At 38.3% G+C, this 18,630-nt stretch overlaps 4 protein-coding genes across 4 annotated transcripts; 2 read left to right on the plus strand and 2 right to left on the minus strand.

Annotated features, from left to right (window-relative positions):
* The first annotated feature begins 40 nt into the window (after positions 1-40).
* On the plus strand, positions 41-2,692 carry LOC145913706 (tetraspanin-15-like). Its single transcript, XM_083001453.1, has 7 exons — positions 41-169; positions 551-736; positions 936-1,010; positions 1,600-1,695; positions 1,952-2,122; positions 2,219-2,335; positions 2,388-2,692. Exons 1-7 carry the CDS (start codon positions 95-97, stop codon positions 2,493-2,495), a joined length of 828 nt encoding a protein of 275 aa, XP_082857579.1. The 5' UTR covers positions 41-94; the 3' UTR covers positions 2,496-2,692.
* Positions 2,693-3,140: 448 nt separating this feature from the next.
* Positions 3,141-5,253, plus strand: LOC145913433 (arylsulfatase B-like). The gene has a single exon (XM_083001083.1). The coding sequence runs from the start codon at positions 3,370-3,372 to the stop codon at positions 4,933-4,935; it is 1,566 nt and encodes a 521-aa protein (XP_082857209.1). The 5' UTR covers positions 3,141-3,369; the 3' UTR covers positions 4,936-5,253.
* A 2,437-nt stretch (positions 5,254-7,690) lies between these two features.
* Positions 7,691-11,356, minus strand: LOC145914098 (monocarboxylate transporter 12-like). The gene is made up of 8 exons (XM_083001874.1): positions 11,105-11,356; positions 10,574-10,717; positions 10,332-10,507; positions 9,477-9,658; positions 8,949-9,181; positions 8,760-8,887; positions 8,264-8,492; positions 7,691-7,972 (listed from the first exon to the last, which is right to left on the minus strand). The coding sequence occupies exons 1-8, from the start codon at positions 11,340-11,342 to the stop codon at positions 7,830-7,832; spliced, it is 1,473 nt and encodes a 490-aa protein (XP_082858000.1). The 5' UTR covers positions 11,343-11,356; the 3' UTR covers positions 7,691-7,829.
* A 1,908-nt stretch (positions 11,357-13,264) lies between these two features.
* Positions 13,265-17,374, minus strand: LOC145913844 (very long chain fatty acid elongase 4-like). The gene is made up of 6 exons (XM_083001605.1): positions 17,274-17,374; positions 16,676-16,863; positions 15,953-16,033; positions 14,648-14,819; positions 14,186-14,313; positions 13,265-13,453 (listed from the first exon to the last, which is right to left on the minus strand). Exons 1-6 carry the CDS (start codon positions 17,329-17,331, stop codon positions 13,265-13,267), a joined length of 816 nt encoding a protein of 271 aa, XP_082857731.1. The 5' UTR covers positions 17,332-17,374.
* Between the last annotated feature and the right edge of the window lie 1,256 nt (positions 17,375-18,630).

The following is an 18,630-nucleotide window of genomic DNA, read 5'->3' on the forward strand; positions in this document are numbered from 1 at the left end:
AGTGTAAACATATAATGTGAGTTTCGGTTCCTGGTCTGGATCTGGAAGTTATGACAGGTTTTTGTTGTTTGTCCTGGAAACTAGAATTTACAGCATGTGCTTCAAAAATCAAACAACCGTTTATAACTGGACGAAGCATTTTTTGATTTTCTACAACTTTATATTTCAGGTAAGGGTTTATATTTTCAGGTAGCCACTTTCCATGCCATGGTTATTGAAGTATTTTCATTTTTTTGCAAGCAGTGTCTTAGTAAATAGAAATGTGTTTTTATTTTTAAGAAACGCAATCCATGCTTAATTTTTCATGAATACAGATAGTCAAATTTGTGATAAGGCATGCTGCTGGGTAAAGTTTCTAAATAGATACACTGTCACCAGCAAAAAGCTGCATGTGTTCTAATATTTTGGTCCTCCTTGCCCAATGGTAACCCTGACTTTTTTGTGCTTATCGTCGTCACATTACAAACATAATTTTATGTATATACTGTAAGCCCTCTCTGAAAGTAAGCGTAATATGATCAGCTAAATGACCTGTATTGTTCAATTACAGGTAGTGGGTTTATCACTTGTCGTCCTTGGAGTTTATTCAGAAGTTATGCGAACAACATATGAAGATATTGATCATGTGTTCGTGACACCTGCTGTATTTCTTGTCATTGTTGGAATGACCGTGTTCTTTTTCGCTTCAATTGGGTGTATAGCTGCATTGAGAGATAATTTCTGCATGATTTATTGTGTAAGCAAAAAGTTACAGATTACTATTTTTTTTTAACTCTTAGCTAATTTGTATTTGAACATTTAATTTCGGAGTAAATTCAGAAGACTTTCACAAAGTCATATTATGAATTACTCCTTGAAATGTGTCAACAATTACTTGTTGCAATGAGTTAGTTGTTAAAAAAAAGTAAACCAATAAAGATTTCCATTTCTTACAGTTTATAACATTTGCCTCGGTGACTCTGGCTTTGGAAGCTGGTGCTGGTGTGGCAGCATTGATATTTAAAGAACCAGTGAGTAATGATCTATACACAGTGTACCACTAATTCCTCACATAGATGGTTTGCCGCAATTACTGCTTACAATAGAGGTAATTCAGTGTAAATTTGCATGTTGTTGGTTGTTTTTGTTGCATGCCTTGGTTTGTTTTTGTTTTACACCAGCTTAGTTTTGCAGTCACATGCATTTGCATCTTGTGGGTGAAATTGTCACGTTAGAATCAATAGTTTTGCCAAATGTTGTTCACTGTATACACAAAACACACATATTCCCCAATAGTTTGACACCATATGGGATGTAATTCTGTATTTAAAAAAAAATATTAACCAATAGAAAAATGTGCATTTTAAAACCTGAATAGTAGCAACAGGCATACACATACCATAAAATATTCCCAGAAACTACTTTTCGTTTGTATAACAAATAGTTTTCTAAAGCAAGTCATTTTATGTTAGTCTTTAAATTACCTTATGATTTGTGCCAAAGAGTTTGGAATCTCTTGATCTGAATCGCTTGATGAAAATAAACATGTACTTTCCCTTGTGCTGATCAAAATGTGTTTTTATATATTTTGTTATTCTAATTTTCAAATTGTGCTTTAAGGCGAAGAATTTTGTCAATGATTATGTTCTAAAAGGACTGGTTACTTATTATGATGACCAGGATCTCAAAAATGTTGTTGATTACATTCAGGTTGAGGTAGGTTTATTACAATACTTAATTGCTGCTTTAAAAAGTTTTAGAAAGCAAAAGCAATATCTTTAAATAAATAAATACCATCATGATTATTGAAAATATTGGGTTAAACTATGTCCAATAGAAGAAGATCCCCTTGGGCCAGACAGCATGTTGATTTTATTTATGTTTGGCTTTTGTTTATTATGTAAAGACCTACTATAATCCTAGTGTGGCCAAGGTTGTATTGACATGGTAATTATATTTTTCCCTGTACTAGTTTGAATGCTGTGGAGGGAGGATCTACAAGGATTGGCAGATAAACCCATATCACAATTGTTCAGCCCCGGGCCCATCAGCATGTGGTGTTCCATTTTCATGTTGTATTCCAAACTTTGAAGATGACTATGTCATAAATTCAATGTGTGGTTATGACACCATGAAACTCAAGGTTTAAGTATAGTAACAATAGTAAAATCACTAATTCCCCAAGTATAATATCTTGATGTTTGGGCCAAGGCGTTAAAATTTAAAGTGTGATGTTTAGATTATGGAAGCTGTACAGATTATTCATGTTTATGGATGCATTGACTCTGTACTGGACTTTGTGTGGAACAACCTGGACATACTTGCTGGCCTTCTATTGGGTGTATTTATACCCCAGGTTTGTAATTAGTAAATGATTTGCCATTCAAAACACTTATTCTCTTGTTCAGTTTGCAGGGATAATTGTGGGTCTTGTGTTTTTGGACGCCCTGAAGCAACTTAATTTGAAATATCAGTCACTTACATCGAGACCAACTGAACAGAGGCCAATCTTGTAATCAAAGCATTCCTAAACTAAAAAGACTATCACGTGTCATCTGCACAACGGTTTTTTTTATTTGTTGAAAAGCACTGTTGTGATGTATTATAAGTGTGTTGTTGGATGTTGTTTTTGCACTTGGTTTGCCTATGTTTCAGAAAAACTATCTGCTTTCCGGTTTGTGCGTGAATAACGAAATAAATACGACTGTCTGCAGATTTTTGATACGATTACGCTTGCCTGTCAACTAAAGTTTGCGTGTTGTAACCATGCAACACATTATTTACATAAATAAGCTAATTACCAAGAGAGAGTGCGTGCGTACGAGCGTGAGATTTCAAGGTGTTTCTAAGAAAGAAGTGATAGTGAAATAAGTGTATGTTGTCTGGCAGGATGGCTGTGGAAGTTCTACCGGAAAGCTTCTGACATCCTGCTAGATAAGAAACTTCGTGTCACTTAAAATATCGCAACGTACAACTTTTGTCAGGCAGTGCTTGCGTTTCTTATACAAGAGTATTGGTAGCCCTGCTTTCCCCATTGCGTACAATTAAAAGTAGCTTAATGTTTAGTCATTTCCGCTCAGATAATTAACAGCGCCGATTGTGGATAAAATTCGTGGAAACCATGAGTGATCCGTGCCTTGGCTTAGCAGTATTCAGGATTATCGCTAAAGCACCTGATGATCACGCGTTGAAAGCAAATATCGCATCACAAGGGTTCCCGTGACTAGATGGCACCACGCAAACATTATTCCAGGTGTTTATTTATGGCGGGACGTTCTGCTGGAACGAATTGGAGCTTCGCAGGCAATTGACACGAAACGTGGAAGGTTTTCTTTTCGTAAAAGATTGTGTTGATAATTTCTAACCTCGTTACTTCATGAAGGCTACACTATGCAATTTTTAAATGTGTTGGCAATACTGATTGCCGTTGCTTTGAGCAACTTGAACGTATGCAGTGGAAAACCAAATATAGTTCTAGTGCTGGCTGATGACTACGGCTACAACGATATTGGCTACCATGCTGTTGAACATCATTCTGAAATGCAAACACCTCATCTTGATGAACTTGCCATGTCTGGTGTTAGGTTGGAAAATTACTATGTGCAGCCTATTTGTTCACCTTCAAGAAGTCAATTAATGAGTGGCAGGTACCAAATACATACAGGCCTCCAACATTATGTGATAACACCACTGCAGAAAAATGGTCTGCCTTTGGACAATATCATATTACCAGAGCAATTGCAGAAGTGTGGTTATGATACTCACATGGTTGGAAAGTGGCATCTTGGATTTTATGAAAAGCAATATCTACCATGGAATCGAGGTTTCAACTCCTACTTTGGGTATTTGACTGGAGGAGAGGATTATTACACCAGGTGGCGCTGCCAAGAACCCAAGTACTGTGGTTATGACATGGACTCGGCCGCTGGACCAACCAACAAAACTTATGGGGAATATTCTGCAAACCTTTTTGCAAGAAAAGCAAATGAAGCTATCGACAACAGGGATAAAACAAAACCTATGTTTTTGTATGTTGCTTTACAGTCTGTTCATTCACCAATGCAAGTGCCAGACTCTTACTTGAAGCCATTCCAACATATCAAGGACAGCAACAGGAGGATCTATGGTGGCATGGTTGCAGCTATGGATGAAGCAGTCAAAAACATCACAGATCACTTAAAATCTGCAGGAATATGGAACGAAACTATTTTTATATTTTCTGCCGATAATGGTGGCCAGACTTTATCTGGAGGCAATAATTGGCCACTAAGAGGAAGAAAGTTGACCTTGTGGGAAGGTGGAGTCAAAGCTGTTGGATTTGTCCACAGTGAGATGTTTAAACTTCCAAATCCAAACTACATCACCAACAAAGAAATGATCCATGTTTCAGATTGGTTTCCAACTATTATGTCTGCAAGCACCTGTTCCTATGTCAATAATACCCAGCCATTAGATGGATTTGATCAATGGGATACAATATCCAAGAATGCAAAATCGAAGCGTACTGAAATTTTGCACAATATTGATCCACTATATACTCCCATGTACACTGGAACAAAATTTAAGGGAAACACTGTGAAAATGGGGTTTGATACAGCTGTTCATGCTGGGATACGATCTGGTGACTGGAAGTTACTTACTGGTGAGCAAGGAGATGACCGATGGATTAAACCCCCAGAGTGGAGTCAAAATGACACTTGGATATCAGCCTTAGAGGATCCAGAACTCCCTGGGGTACAATTGCATGGAAGTGGCAAACTAGTCCAGTTGTTCAACATTGTTAATGACCCATATGAGCAAGTTGAAGTATCTGATGACTATCCTGAGATAGTTGAAGGCCTGTTGGCAAAATTAGCTGCATATAATGCCACCGCTGTTCCAGTTAGATTTCCACCAGAAGATCCAAAAGCTAATCCAAAACTTCACGGTGATTTCTGGGGACCATGGGTCGGATGATTTTGGATCACCAAACATGATTTTTGTCATTCCAAATACACAATGCTTACTGATATGTTCCAGTATGCTGGGAAAGTTGATTTGAAGTGATTATTCTATGCATATAAAACCAAATTTTAAAACTGGTTTTGTTTTCTTTGTGTGTGCCAAAAAATGTGTTCATAATTTACTATAATATCCATTTGATGCATCATTTTTCATTTTGTAACAAGTTATAATTTTGCAATAAGAAAGTAATTTGTATTATTGCATAAACGTATGCATTTATGTATGAAGAAGTTCCTTCACCTGTCATTGTTCAAATAAATATTATCAATATATTAACTGGGTTTTTACTTTCCATGCGACAAAATATACAGAGTTATATCCACAAGACCACAAGTGTACCATTTTGCAAGCCCTTTTGCGATTGAAATTCATGTGCATCCAAGCAAAGCCCTGACCATTCATCTTGGCTCATTCATTGATTTTCCGCTCATGTATAGGGATCACCATTGCATTTTTTTGGTTAGTTTTACTAACTAAGATAAGATACAATGATAAATCGTGAAACACACTTTAAGATGAAATGCAAGAATTTCACAATCACCAACAAACTTAGTATAATAAGGTTAGGGTTCGAATTAGAAGTTCGCAATTCGCAAATTGCGAACCGTTTTGGGGGTTGTTGCGACACGTTTTTGAGATTATTGCGATGCAACACGCAGCAGATTATAAGGCGCCGCATCCTCCTTTATCTATTTATTCGTACACGCAACAAGCGCTGATGCAAACAACGTTGTTAACGTTTCTTGACAATATCAACGAATATTTTCCTCGTATTTTGTCAAGCCTCTATTGCGCAAGTCAATGAAACGATGGCGATGTATGACCAAACAAATACTGGGTTAACAGCAGGTTTTCAGTATAATGCACAGTCGCGTACGAGGCAAAATTTAAGTGTTGCAATTACGGTTGTAACGTTTTTGCGATACGTTTTTTACCGCTAATTCGAACCGTGAAGGTGGTATTGTTACGTCACTGGCGCCGAGTCGAATGTCGAGTAAAGTAAATGCATGTGTGCGTTGAGTAAATCCTGTTTTCTCACACGAACTGTTGAGTCCATGTTGCGGCGTAAATTACTTCCTCTGTTTTGTGTTGCCTGTGTTTCATGTTGGTGATTTGCCAGATTCTACAACAACGCATCGCGAAACACGTGCGAACTCTATGACCAACCGTTATCACTTTGTACAGTGCTTTATAGCTTTGTCTAATGACGGTCGCACATTTTCTGGCACGACAGATTTTTCCGCACATTCAGCCAAATCAATTGAACGGTTTTGAGATAAACTTAAATAAAAAACAGTATGTACATCACGAATATCAATAATACTAGAAAAGATAGAATTTTAGTTACGAAAAGAACATTGCTACAGATATTCGCTAAACCTGTTTACTGCTGCAATTTTGCAAAGGAAAATTCACTCAACGAATGCCATTGTCATGTAATTAGTGAAATAATAATTAGTGTTTAAGTAGTTCAACAATCTGCCTATGAAGGTCACACGTTCTAGTAGACTGAAAAAAGTTCCAAAGGTTTATGTGGCCTTCCTGCTTGCATGAAACAACGCTGCAGGCAGTAATGGTAACCGAGATACAAACAAGAAGTTGCTGAACGGAAAAGACTATTTGTCACGGAATTCACGCACGCAAAATCGGAAAATTTTTTTTATAACCGCACCAGTAAATTTCACGCATATGTTCTGTTTGTCGCCCGGTTAGCCTTGATTCTTGATAGTTTTTGCTTGTAGGATGAATTGGGCAAAGGAAGGAATGCGATTGCGTTTTACTCCGTTAAAGTTGGGTTGTTTCGAAAACGGTTTAAAAATTTTGAACTTGCAGCCAAGAAGTGGCAACTTTTCTCAAGGCAAATTACCTTTTTTTTCCTCTGGATACACCGCAACCATATTTTTACCATACCCAGCCAACAATAAATTAATCCGGATAGAAGATAATGCTTATATTCAAGGTAATTTTTTATATTGTAGGTTCTTTACCACACAAGGACAGCGCCGCCTGGAATGGTAATCAACACATTAGATATTTGGAATCTCTCCATTTTGGTGTGTAGTTTGGGAAGTACACAAACTATTTTTTTTTTTACACAACCGCATGTACTGAGCACTGTGGCTCTTAAAGTATTATACAATTAAATAAAGCAGTTGTATTTCAAGTGAAACAAACAAATTTCGAAATGTTATTGCCGTGTATTCGTTTTAGAAATCCATTTAATTACTCTACACTCCAAAACTTTACATGGCCTTGAAAAAAATCGGTGTCTGTTTTTGGTGATGTCTTTCCACTCAAGATTAAAACATTCCCCATTATCCAATAGAAGACAAAAGGACGATAGTATTTCTATGCTCTCAGAGTCGTTAGCGCGTCGGAACTGCGCACGGGTTATTATAGGTGCCATCTTGAAAAATGCGGACGTTCAGTCACTTTCTCCCATTTTCCACCCGCCGCGATTTAACACTAACTTGTCTGGCAAAAATTTCTGGCCATGCAATTTTATTAAACATAATCAACATATTGCACCTGCGAAGGATCAGGGCAGAGGAAATAATGACAAACTTTTGGATGTAGAAATTTAATTTCCGGCGCAAAAAAGTACACTTTGATGAAACCCGTCACTGTACAAATAACACCCTGAAATATCAGTTACATTTTAAAACGTCAAAATTGGACGGCTCGTATGATATTCAAATTGGCGTTTTAAGAGCAGGCCACCCTCATCAGTTACAATAAAGTGCCTTAAGTAAGCTGCTTGCAGTACAGTAATTATTCGTTACGTATGTTTGCAGGATTGATATTGGTTTTCACGTTTAGCTACAACTACACGTGTGAGCCACGTATTACACATCCGGGCTTAGCTCTTTATTGCCATATTTCTGATGCAACTTTCGCATGCCGATGCAACAAAAAAGTGACAGCGTTGCTCCTGCGGAACCCACGTAAAATGCAGATTGAAGTTGTCCGGTGGCGTCGACACATTTTCCTGCAAAAACAACGACACCCATATGACATGAACCTCGCTATATAAGTCAACGGGCCATGTTTGATTCTTTACTACACTGTACAGGCAATATCCTTCTTGGTTGCACGATGAACTTTGTTTCTTCAATTTTAACACTTTTTATCGGGTGGGTAATTTCTATTATGTTTTGTATTTGTCGATCTGAAATAATATTCGCTGTAAAGAAAATTTTACAAAACGTTTGATGGCGCGTTTGTTGATAAAATTATCTATTTTTTTACATCCCCCGTCAAAAAAATTGAAACAACGAACCTGTCAGAATAGTAGTCATCATGCCCAATGAATGGATGATGATATTTCCATAACCAAAGACTGAGGCGTAGCGCTTGACACCGAAGAAATCGACGATAAAAACCGAATAAATGCCGTCCATCCCTCCGCCACATATGCCCAGTATCGTGCATCCGATCAGTAATGCATAATAACTCCGTAGAAACGACAAGAACAGAAAAGCTAGGGCCATTGCGAAACATGCTGCACCCTATAGACACAAAAATAACTGATTCATAAAACATTAAAGTTTTCATAGTCAATGAACTATAGTTTAAATTAAAACACAACCTTTTTCATTTGTTTGTGGCATAAACTTTGGCGTCAAGCACACAGTTTTTGTTCCAGATTTTCTTATACTATTTTTTAACAAGGCCTTTTTACCCAGAAGTGTAAAATCTATTTAAATTTTTTTTGCAGCTTCGAATCCTTGGTATCAATTTTCGTTGGGGATTTGTGCAGGAAATCGTAGACTTACCGTTAAAGCAATTTTGTTGCTTGTTGACATTCTGTCAAGGGTGGTACCATAAACAATACGAGATATGACCTCGCCAACCATCACAGCTGAGATTAGAGATGAACTTTGCATTGCACTTAAATTTGCAGCTAAAAACATTTTTATGATTTTTAATACGGTTTTTGTCCTAAATGTTAATTCGTGTCTCACCATCAAGACCAAAAGGTACGAGATAGGTCATTGCTGAATAGTAAGCCATACCAAATGTCACCCAGCCGAAGGTGTACGCATAGAAGAGGGGGTCAAGGAAAATATCCAGTTGGACTTTTGCGCAGAAGGTTATTATTCTATCTTTAAAGCTCATCGCCCTTTCTTTACAATCCGCCTGGAACTCAACGTTATCTTCGGTGTGTCGGGATACTTCACTTAGCTTGTTGGTTTCCCTGCAAACAATAGTTTTGCTTTTGTTTTCTGTCATACATATTTTGCTCAACACTTTATAAGCAGGACTTAATGCAGTTGTTGAACAGTTACGTACGTAATGTTAAAAAAGGTTGTAAACTCTGAAAAATATAAATGCTTTAGTACAAAAACGGCTGTGAAAACTGCCTTGTCAACAAAAGAACGTAACAATATGGTTAGAAACCTGCTTTGGCCAATACTTGTTTACATACCAAAACATCAAATAATTATAAAAAAAATTTAAAAATATATTACAAAGTGTCCTCTAACGATTACGTCTCTATACTGTGCTTGCGACCATCCTTTTTGTCGTTGTTGTTAAGATCATTTTCTTTGTCGACACACAATGTTGCTTTTTCACACTCTTCAAGGAACTGTTGGTCGAAGTCTTCGCGCAAAATAATCGGTCGCATGAGGGCGCCAACGACCGCCATTTGGAGAAAAAAACCAGCAATGACCTGAAACGAATTGTGAAATATTGTTTAGTTTAGGCTGTGATGCATACAGTAATAATATATATTAAATTTATTGCAAAAGTAATTATGCCCAAACTTGAATAGAACATATTAGCCTTGAGTGATTAAAGGCACTCCAGGGTACAGTGGTACTTCGGTTGGGCAACACCAACATAGATTGTATGGGAATAACTTATTGTCCCATTTTACAAGGACCCCTACCGCTTTACAACAATCAATGTCTTTTAAGGTTAATGAACTGTGGGTTTGTTTGCTGCTACGCGCCATGTCTAGTCATCGTATAGCCTTCTTTATTGGACGTCATTGCAGTGGAAACGCAAGGCCAGCCTTTGTGTTTGCACATCATGAGCATATTTACTGAGTTATTATGTTTACGGAGTAACACCCACGCAGTTAGTTTCGTCAAAATGCCCAACCCAATGGTTGCCATGGAATCACGGTGCAGCACATATTAAACTTCATGAGAAAAACTTCGATGTATGCGCTTCTACGTCTAGTAACACCACTTTTTACTGTATTTTTATTGCGCTGAAGCTTTAGGACAGTTCATGACACAAAAATCACATATTCAAATTGTATCAAGGTAAGTTTTCAAAAAATGTTCGTTCGTTTTATAAGTTAGGCTACATTCCAGGTAACACATATGTCAACCTACCTGCAAAGCGCCCCTCCAACCGTAAGTTTCTATTAGCCATTGGTAAACTGGACAATACACAAGTGCACCAAAAGTCAGACCAGCACACATAAACTGTGTTGCTTTGTTCAGCTGTTTTTTGAAGTATCGCGTAACGATGGTGAACGAGCAAATTATGGTAATCGCCATGCAGGCACCTAAAAACATGTTTATCAGAAGGCAAAACTCTAACACTAGAAACTGACTAATGAATATACACAAACCTGGAATTAGACCAGATAAGATTTGAACAAACCAAAGGGGTGCAGCGAAGGACGAACAGAAGATGGAAAGGCACGAAACGACAGAAGCAAACATGCACAAAGGTCTGAAGCCGAATTTTCGAATGAGCAAATGAACAAACACGCCTGTTCGTAAATAGTTCATGTAATTTCATAGTTTATAATTGAAGGGTAACTGCTAAAAATGCAGCATTGTTGGTCGGTAACAATACTCTCAATTTGTGTAGGATATTAAAGAAAACGAAGTTAAGTCTGTACTATTATCAATGTAATTGCATTTCCACTTTTTTCGATTCCTAATCAAACCGAAAACAGTATTAACAACATAAACAATAGAGCAGATTTGGATTTCTTTGGTATAAGTATGTCAGATACTGAAAAAAAATTATGTTGCAATGCTTTAACGCAACCAAAGCTTTACATCTTACAACCAAAGCTTTACATTTATAATTTTACGTTGCCATAACAGCGCATCCAACAGCGACAGCAGAAAACGTAAATGCAGTTGCTTACATGCTACACCATAGGAGATCTGGTACAACCCATTTAGCCAGGCAACGTCGGCGAAATCTGTGCTGTAGTGCAATTTCAGTGGCACGTAAAACACGGAGAAGCATCTGGTTGCAGCCGCAAAGTTGCCAAGTGTGATAATTCCTGCCACAACCAAGACCCAGCCCCAACCTCCATCTGGTTGCTGTTGAATATCTTGGACCTTGCTCATACGGCGCAGTTTCCTGCTTTCACGGACCATCCTTGTTTACCTTAGGTAGTACCTGTGTTGGGCTAGAATGCTTACGTCCGGTTTACGTAACTAATAGGTTTAAAACACTCTTTCTTTGCAATGCATTGACTATGCATTCCTAACCAAATAATATATTGTCCTGCCAAAGTCTGACTAAACTGCTTAGTTTAAACATACAACCAACATGTTTTATTTGACTTTATGACTAACTCTGTGAAAAGATGGGGTCGCCATGATGCGTTTGCACAGCAGTGTATTTCCTATGTTACCAAACCAAACAACCAACAAAAGTTAAAACCTAATTATTCAGGCTCGTATTTGCTGTATGGATTATTAAATGCTTGTAAGCTATTCTTCTGCTGCCAATCCAGAAAGGAAATCAAAATATCTCAACCCTAGACCTGTACTTTCTTACGCATACCACACTATTGCAAGCACTCCTAATGCAAACGTGACCCAGTTACTTTATATACATCTCGCACGTCGTATCATCCAATGCTGGACGATCAAACAAAAGGCGTATATCCTGTCAGCACCGGCTGGGACCGGCTGATTTAATCGATAGAACGCCGTATGTACCTTGTGCCGCGAAACAAAGCGACTTATTGCGAAACAAACGTACACAAAGGCTATGCGCGCGTCTGCACTAGGCATCTGCTGGCGATAACAAAGGCCTGCGGTTTAAGTCGCAAATGGTAAACTTCTTCAAACGATAAATGTTTGACAGAAGCCAGACTGCGCACACCATCGGCTAACAAACTATTGGAGTTTAGTGTATTGCAGAGACTAGAAGTTAAATTTAAACAACGCACTCAAGGAACGAGTCAACAATACATGGCGAGAGACGACCTTATGAAACTGCTGTGTGTGCAAATGCGCACGTTTCGTCATTGAAGAGCTTGATTGCGGTGGCCTTTCAACAGCAGTGAGGATATACCGTTACATGCAATGCATATGTGTACTTGCGCACACGAATGATGATCAATTATTTCGCATTTTTACAAATACTTCCATTTAGTGTTAGGAATGTATGTAAAACGTTAAGTTCTAAACATTAAGAAGTTTTATTGACATAAATAAAGGCAAAACTGCTTTTCCAGATAACTACAAAATATAAAATTCTGTCGCAGTTTGCTTTGAAATTGTACTTCTGTTAGATATTGCCATATTTGGAAATACGGCACTGCAGTGCTGTTAAAAATATACAAGCTGCGTGGAAAAGATACAGATAGCGTACACAAAATTTATGGTAAAAAAGCTTTGCCTAATACAATTTGATGAATATAGGGTAACAGGTAATATAAAAAACTGAATATAGTTTTTGACCATAACATAATGAATTACCAAACTGTACGTTCTTCCAGTGAAAAAAATAAATAAATATACAAATTTTGTTTGAATATTTTTTTTTCTGACGTTTCGTCTATACGAACGACTAGGCTTCTTCAAAGAATAAAACAAACACAGAGTCGAAACCTTTACTTAACGAAAAAGCAATAAAAGGGCGCAACTGTTATAAACACAGGGGGGAAGTACACCAATCACTCGGACCATTCCACCAAACTACGGGAAACAACATTTATAAATTGTTACGTCGATTCAAAACATTGGGCAGAGAATCAAAACGAAGGTAAAAGCAAAAAAGCACTTTCACCGTGATTTTGGCCATAACGTTTTATAGCTCCTGTTTCCTGCAGTTTGGTGATTGTTGCCTTCAATGCATTTGCGTCCCGCTGAATTTGTGACAGTTGCGCCCTTTTGTATTGATATATGTCAAGTAATACTTCTAGCCTTTGGTTTCGTAATATCGCCACTGTGTTTTTTGTATATAGGCGAAACGTCAAAAAAATACAATCTGTTTAAACAAAAGGTATATACAATCGTTGTTTTTCACTGGAAGAACAGTTGATAGTAATTGTGGTAATATCAGTTCAATTTCGTTTTGCTTTCCGTGGCGCTGCAAATTTGCCTCGGATGACGTAAGACTTGAAATAGAAGTTGAGAAATAGAACAAGCAGGGTTACGGAATAAAGGAAACTGATGGTAGTTAGGTGTGGGTTGAAGTCACATCCCGTTACAATGCTGTTGGCGCAGTGAAAAAAAAGGATCACGAATTGAACCTGTAAGTGAAGACGCAATGTTATACAAAATCCATTACAATCGCCAGCTGTGAGAACAAAAATTAAGGAGCGACCTTTGAGACTGACCCATTGCAAATACATACTCTGTTTGAAATATGATGTTTTACATCAAATACAAATTATTAAATGTGCCGTATCAGTCTTATGTCTACGAACAGAATTCTCTTGGTTTGGCACTCTTAAAGAAGACTGACTTTTGTGTTTTACCGTCTTGCACTTGTTTTTTTTTGTATTCGGATTGTGTTTATTTACACCTGATAAAGCGAGAGGTACTCGCGAAAGATAGTGTACATTTTTCAATGCAAATGTCAGTCTTTTTAAAGAGTGCCAAACCAACAGAATTTAATTCACATCAAATGCACAAACCCAACTTAGGTGTGCGGCAATCTTTTGACAATTAGGAGAATGTACAGAGCCCAAGAGCCATAATAACCATTGAGTAGCAGACAGTAGCACACACTTTGTCCACGGTATGGTTCGTTTCCCAATTGTTTAGTAACTAGTTGGGTATTCAACGGATCTATGTTAACTGAAAAGTACCACAAAGTGGAAAATTCTGCGCCTGCTAGTTTAAAAGTTCGTTCAGTGCTAAATTCATCAGCTGTACTGATGAGACCTCATTGCCTGGGGTACATAAATGGAGTTCTTGCGCCACCTGTCGGTGACAAGTTTTAGCGCGAGTAAATATGTTTAACAAATAATTGCACTTACAAGTTGTATGACTGTGATGTACTTCTTCCACCAAAGATACTTCTGCATGTGAGGACCGACCGAAGACAGACCGTAGTAAGTGTACATCACCACGTGGACAAACGAATTAATTCCGCCAAATACATACACTACAAGAAAAAGTGTGTTTAGCCGTGAAAACTTGGTCTTAAAAATCCCAATTATCGTTTGCGAGCTATTTATGGGTGCACCGAAATAAAATCTTGTACATATGTTTACACTAGGTAGTAAGAAAACTGCAGTTATTCAAAAATGTTAGTTGAAATACACAAGGGGCGAAAGTAAAATCCCACACTTGGCTTTGAGCTCCTTGATTTTTTCAGATTTGTTTTTCAAAATTTAGCTCATAGTAAAAATCGATGCACTTGTGCAACCGTAAAATTGCATTCGAAAACAGAGCTCTATTAAAGAAACAAGTCCATTTACAACAGGTTGAAAGCTTACAGTGTCCGCCGGCAGAGCAGTTAACAAACATCCACCACAGGTAAAGCATACTGGTGTGGTGGTAGACGTGGAGAAAAGTGATTTGACTGTATTTCTTCCTCAACGAGAACATGATTGTCTCCGCCAGTTCAATGTACTTTGAAGCGTAGTATACCCAACACACGCTTGCCATCTGCACAGAAATAGGAGTGTTACATACAAATTAATGGAATCAGCACATCTTGTTTTACGGCAATTCCAGCGCTCGACCCATATACAAAAAAGGAAAAATTTCATCTGGATTCGTGTCTAGGATATTCTGAGCTCAAATCCCGGTGTGGTTAAAAAAAGGAATTTATTCAAGTAATTTAGGTTGACATTTGCTTGTGCCAAAAAATACTTTTAACAATAACTAGAAGAAAGTGCACGTTTTCCGTTAGTGGTCGCTGCTGTCCAGCAATGCCAACGTAATATCAGACATTCACGGGCAAGTGAATGGCAACATAGCGATATATGAGGGTTCGAATCCCGGATATTACAACGAAAATTGATGGCCGGTATAAGATCGTTACACTCAGCACCAAGGCTAATACGAATTTGCAAGGATTGCTGCAGTAAGTGGCGTTTCACGTTTACTAAGTGCTTATTTTAATTTGCATATATTGTTCGTGAACCTCACTGTAGAGTTATTTGTCTGTTTTATCAAGGGCATATTTTGACCAGGGCTAAAAGACCCGACTTCTTATCACCTTGTTCAGTAAATATCAAATTTCAGTGGTCTCTTGCCGGATAAAATGTGTAATTGATAAAATGTGTAAAACAGTTATACGTTACAGAGTTAGCATTGCATCGAGTCTCGTGTTATAAAGTGGAATCGTGGTAACAGGCAGCGTAAAGTGGAGGAAGCAATTTATACGCTGTAATATGGACTGTCACACAACAACTCGTATGTGAAAACAGGGTTTGCTCAGCGCACACATGCATTAAACATTGTATACACTGTCAACCGTTGCTTTTGTAATGATGACGTGGTAATATGCTCTAATTTACATCGGATAATTATAACCTGTAATGTGTTGCGTTGGTAGGAAAGTGTAAAAGTGCCTTACTGTCCGGGAATTGTATGAAAGTACTCTTAAAACTTTTATTTTTAAATAATAAGGCGGTATAGTGACACACTTGTGAACAAAAAAGGCCAACACACCTTCGTCACCAAAAATAAAAAAATGTCGCCAAAATTTTGACATGATTTGTGAACAGGCACGTCGCGTTCGTAAGGTAGTAGATTCCAGAACTAAAAGTTACAAAGTCTGAAACCGTACTCACCCGATATGTAAGCGGCGAAAAACCAAAGTCGACTGGTGTGCAGACAGGGGAATAACCGGCCATGTATGCCGTGGCGAAAAACTGCAAAAATAAGTTGAGCTTGATAAAAATATGCTTAGGAACAGCACGAAATAATCTTTCAGTACAATGCGTTATTGCTCGAAAATATTTGTGCTGGTTCAAGTACAACTTGGAAGCCTAGAGACCTAATGATCTGTGATCGCCAAGTAAGGACTTGCGCAGTGGGACGATCCTGCCTATCATACTAAATTTTTGTGTCGGGGACAGGACAGCGAGATTTCCGGATTAAAGGGATGAGAATGCATGGAAATAAATCGATTCGTAAAAGTTTAATGACGGATGTTTGGAAACCGGATTATCGAGGCCTGACTACCAACTTAATACAATAAATTGTCTGGCTTACAAATGCATCTTCGAAACCAGAGGTTTCAGCCACTGGGCCGAACACCGGTACCGGACTGTTGGTTATTTGCAACCAGTCAGTGTAGAAAGAACATAATCTTATTTCAGGTTGCAACATTTTGTCCACTTTATCCAGTCACCAATAACTATCATGTGTTACGTCTACACAAGGTGTCATGCATCCGGTAGAGTTCATTTGCCACACCTTGAAGGTCGGTTTGCGGACATAGTGCTTATGTTTTAAACTATTCCCTAGCGAAAAAATGCTAGTCCATAAACAACACCAAAACTACACTTTACCTCATATGTCATGTAACTTGATAAAACGACCATGACAGTGTTGTAGGCCACAAGCAAAGGCCGAATGTTGTAGGCTGGTATTTTAGTTGTAATCCTCTGTGCATTCCAGCTGAAGTACACGTATGGTATTGCGGCTATGGTGGGATACCAAAAACTTCGAACCAAAGGCCACCCCGCTGTCCTTGGGTCTACAATTGATCATTAATTATTAATAGTAGTATAACATGCAAATGCCATATACCAAGCACGTTTGCAAACGGCGTCTGCGAAACCTTCTGTGATTTCAACTGTGCATTCCTGGATTTAATTTAAAACATAGTTTCACATTTAAACTGCTTTGCATGACAGTTCTGCGTTGTCGCTGTGTGTTGTTACTCTCCAGGTTTTATTTTTAAACAATCTATATTTGTAGTGGTTCCATGGAAACCTAATGTTTAGCATTTGACTCCTGCATCAGAACCATTCACTTAGACCAAACAGAGGCGCTGTGGAGCCTATCGACATGTCGCACTTGAAACTAAAAATGATTCCATTTGATCCATTTGTGAAAAAATTAATGAACACTGGCAGTAATTGTCACTCTGTACTTTAGTATTACCTGAAATTGTGGTTAAAGTTCGGTAAACATCTGCAATATTCATCGATAAAGTTTCCATTTTCTACTCCTTACACAACAGCTACGTACAAGCAACTGTAACAAGCTGTAACAGCAGTAAATTTGTATTTTTCACTTAGCGCCATCATATCTACAGCATTTTCTCGTTTCCTTCCGATGAAAAATGACCCAATCCCCGATCGCTATTTCCTGCAGTAGAAACTGTTAGCTCGGGGCCTCACTTTTCTATCCTAATCGATAACGTAGGCCAAACGCCCCAAAACTATTATCAAGCTTAAAATCAGATGACCTTTTTTTGTAAAAGCATTTTAGGATTAAGCGTACGGTCCAGCTGAATACTAAGAATGTACGAGCCCCGTCTGCACGTTTTTGCTATGCGCAATTTCCTGATGCACACAAAAACCATGCTGCTGTCCCAAAACAGTCGGCATCAACGCAACTATTTCCGCTTGTTGCTACACACAACGGTTATTATGAACCTTTTGTCACTTATGTTTACGGTGAAATTTAGTTGAAGAAATTCGGTAGGTAACGTGACAATGTGCCCTCGAAATAATGCATTATTAAAACATGCTGCTTTAACCAGAAATGACCCGGTATCTCGTTCCTTGTTGACGCGCAGTTTTAATTCTTTGTGCTCCCCTCCTCGTTTTTTTAGCTTTTGTCGTGCTTTTTTACCTTTTTACGCGTTACTATTTATCGCCGTGTTGACGTTTTTCTTCACTTGTCCTGATGAGGGTCTGTTGTATAACAACCGAAACGTCGTCCAAACAAGTGATGCTTTGCCAGAAGAGCTCTAAATTATTGAGTAATATGCCTTAGCAACAAACAGAAACAGAGGCAGCATCAGCAACAAACAGAAATGCCACATACCTAGCGGGATGCAGATTTCACCATTATGATCTAAAACGTAAGCACTACCGTTCCTACGCCAATTGGATACGTGTTGTCGAACATCTAATTTCCTTTACGGTTACATAAGAATAAATTCAAATGTACGATTTTTTTGGCTGTGAGCGTTGTGCATAAGAGTTTGCACTTGGAACACTTCCCTTAGGATATGCAATAATCATAAATTGGTAACGCTACCGCACTTTTGGTCAAGCGATCTGCCAATTTAGACGCTTGATGTATTCTCCACTTTCAGCACTTAATGATATTTGACTCCTTGGAGTGTTGGAATAGCTCGTTTCGGCGCATTAAAGAATTAAAGGAAGGGCCTCTAGACGTCGCCGCGGGGCAATACTTTCCGCATGATCGCTTTTCTGCATGTGACAATCTGACTTTCACTCAAGCGTGAAACGCGTGAAACGCGTGATCCTTTCTCGCGCTCGTACGT

Source organism: Ascidia mentula, chromosome 9 (assembly GCF_947561715.1).
Source record: "Ascidia mentula chromosome 9, kaAscMent1.1, whole genome shotgun sequence".
Lineage (NCBI taxonomy): Eukaryota > Metazoa > Chordata > Ascidiacea > Phlebobranchia > Ascidiidae > Ascidia > Ascidia mentula.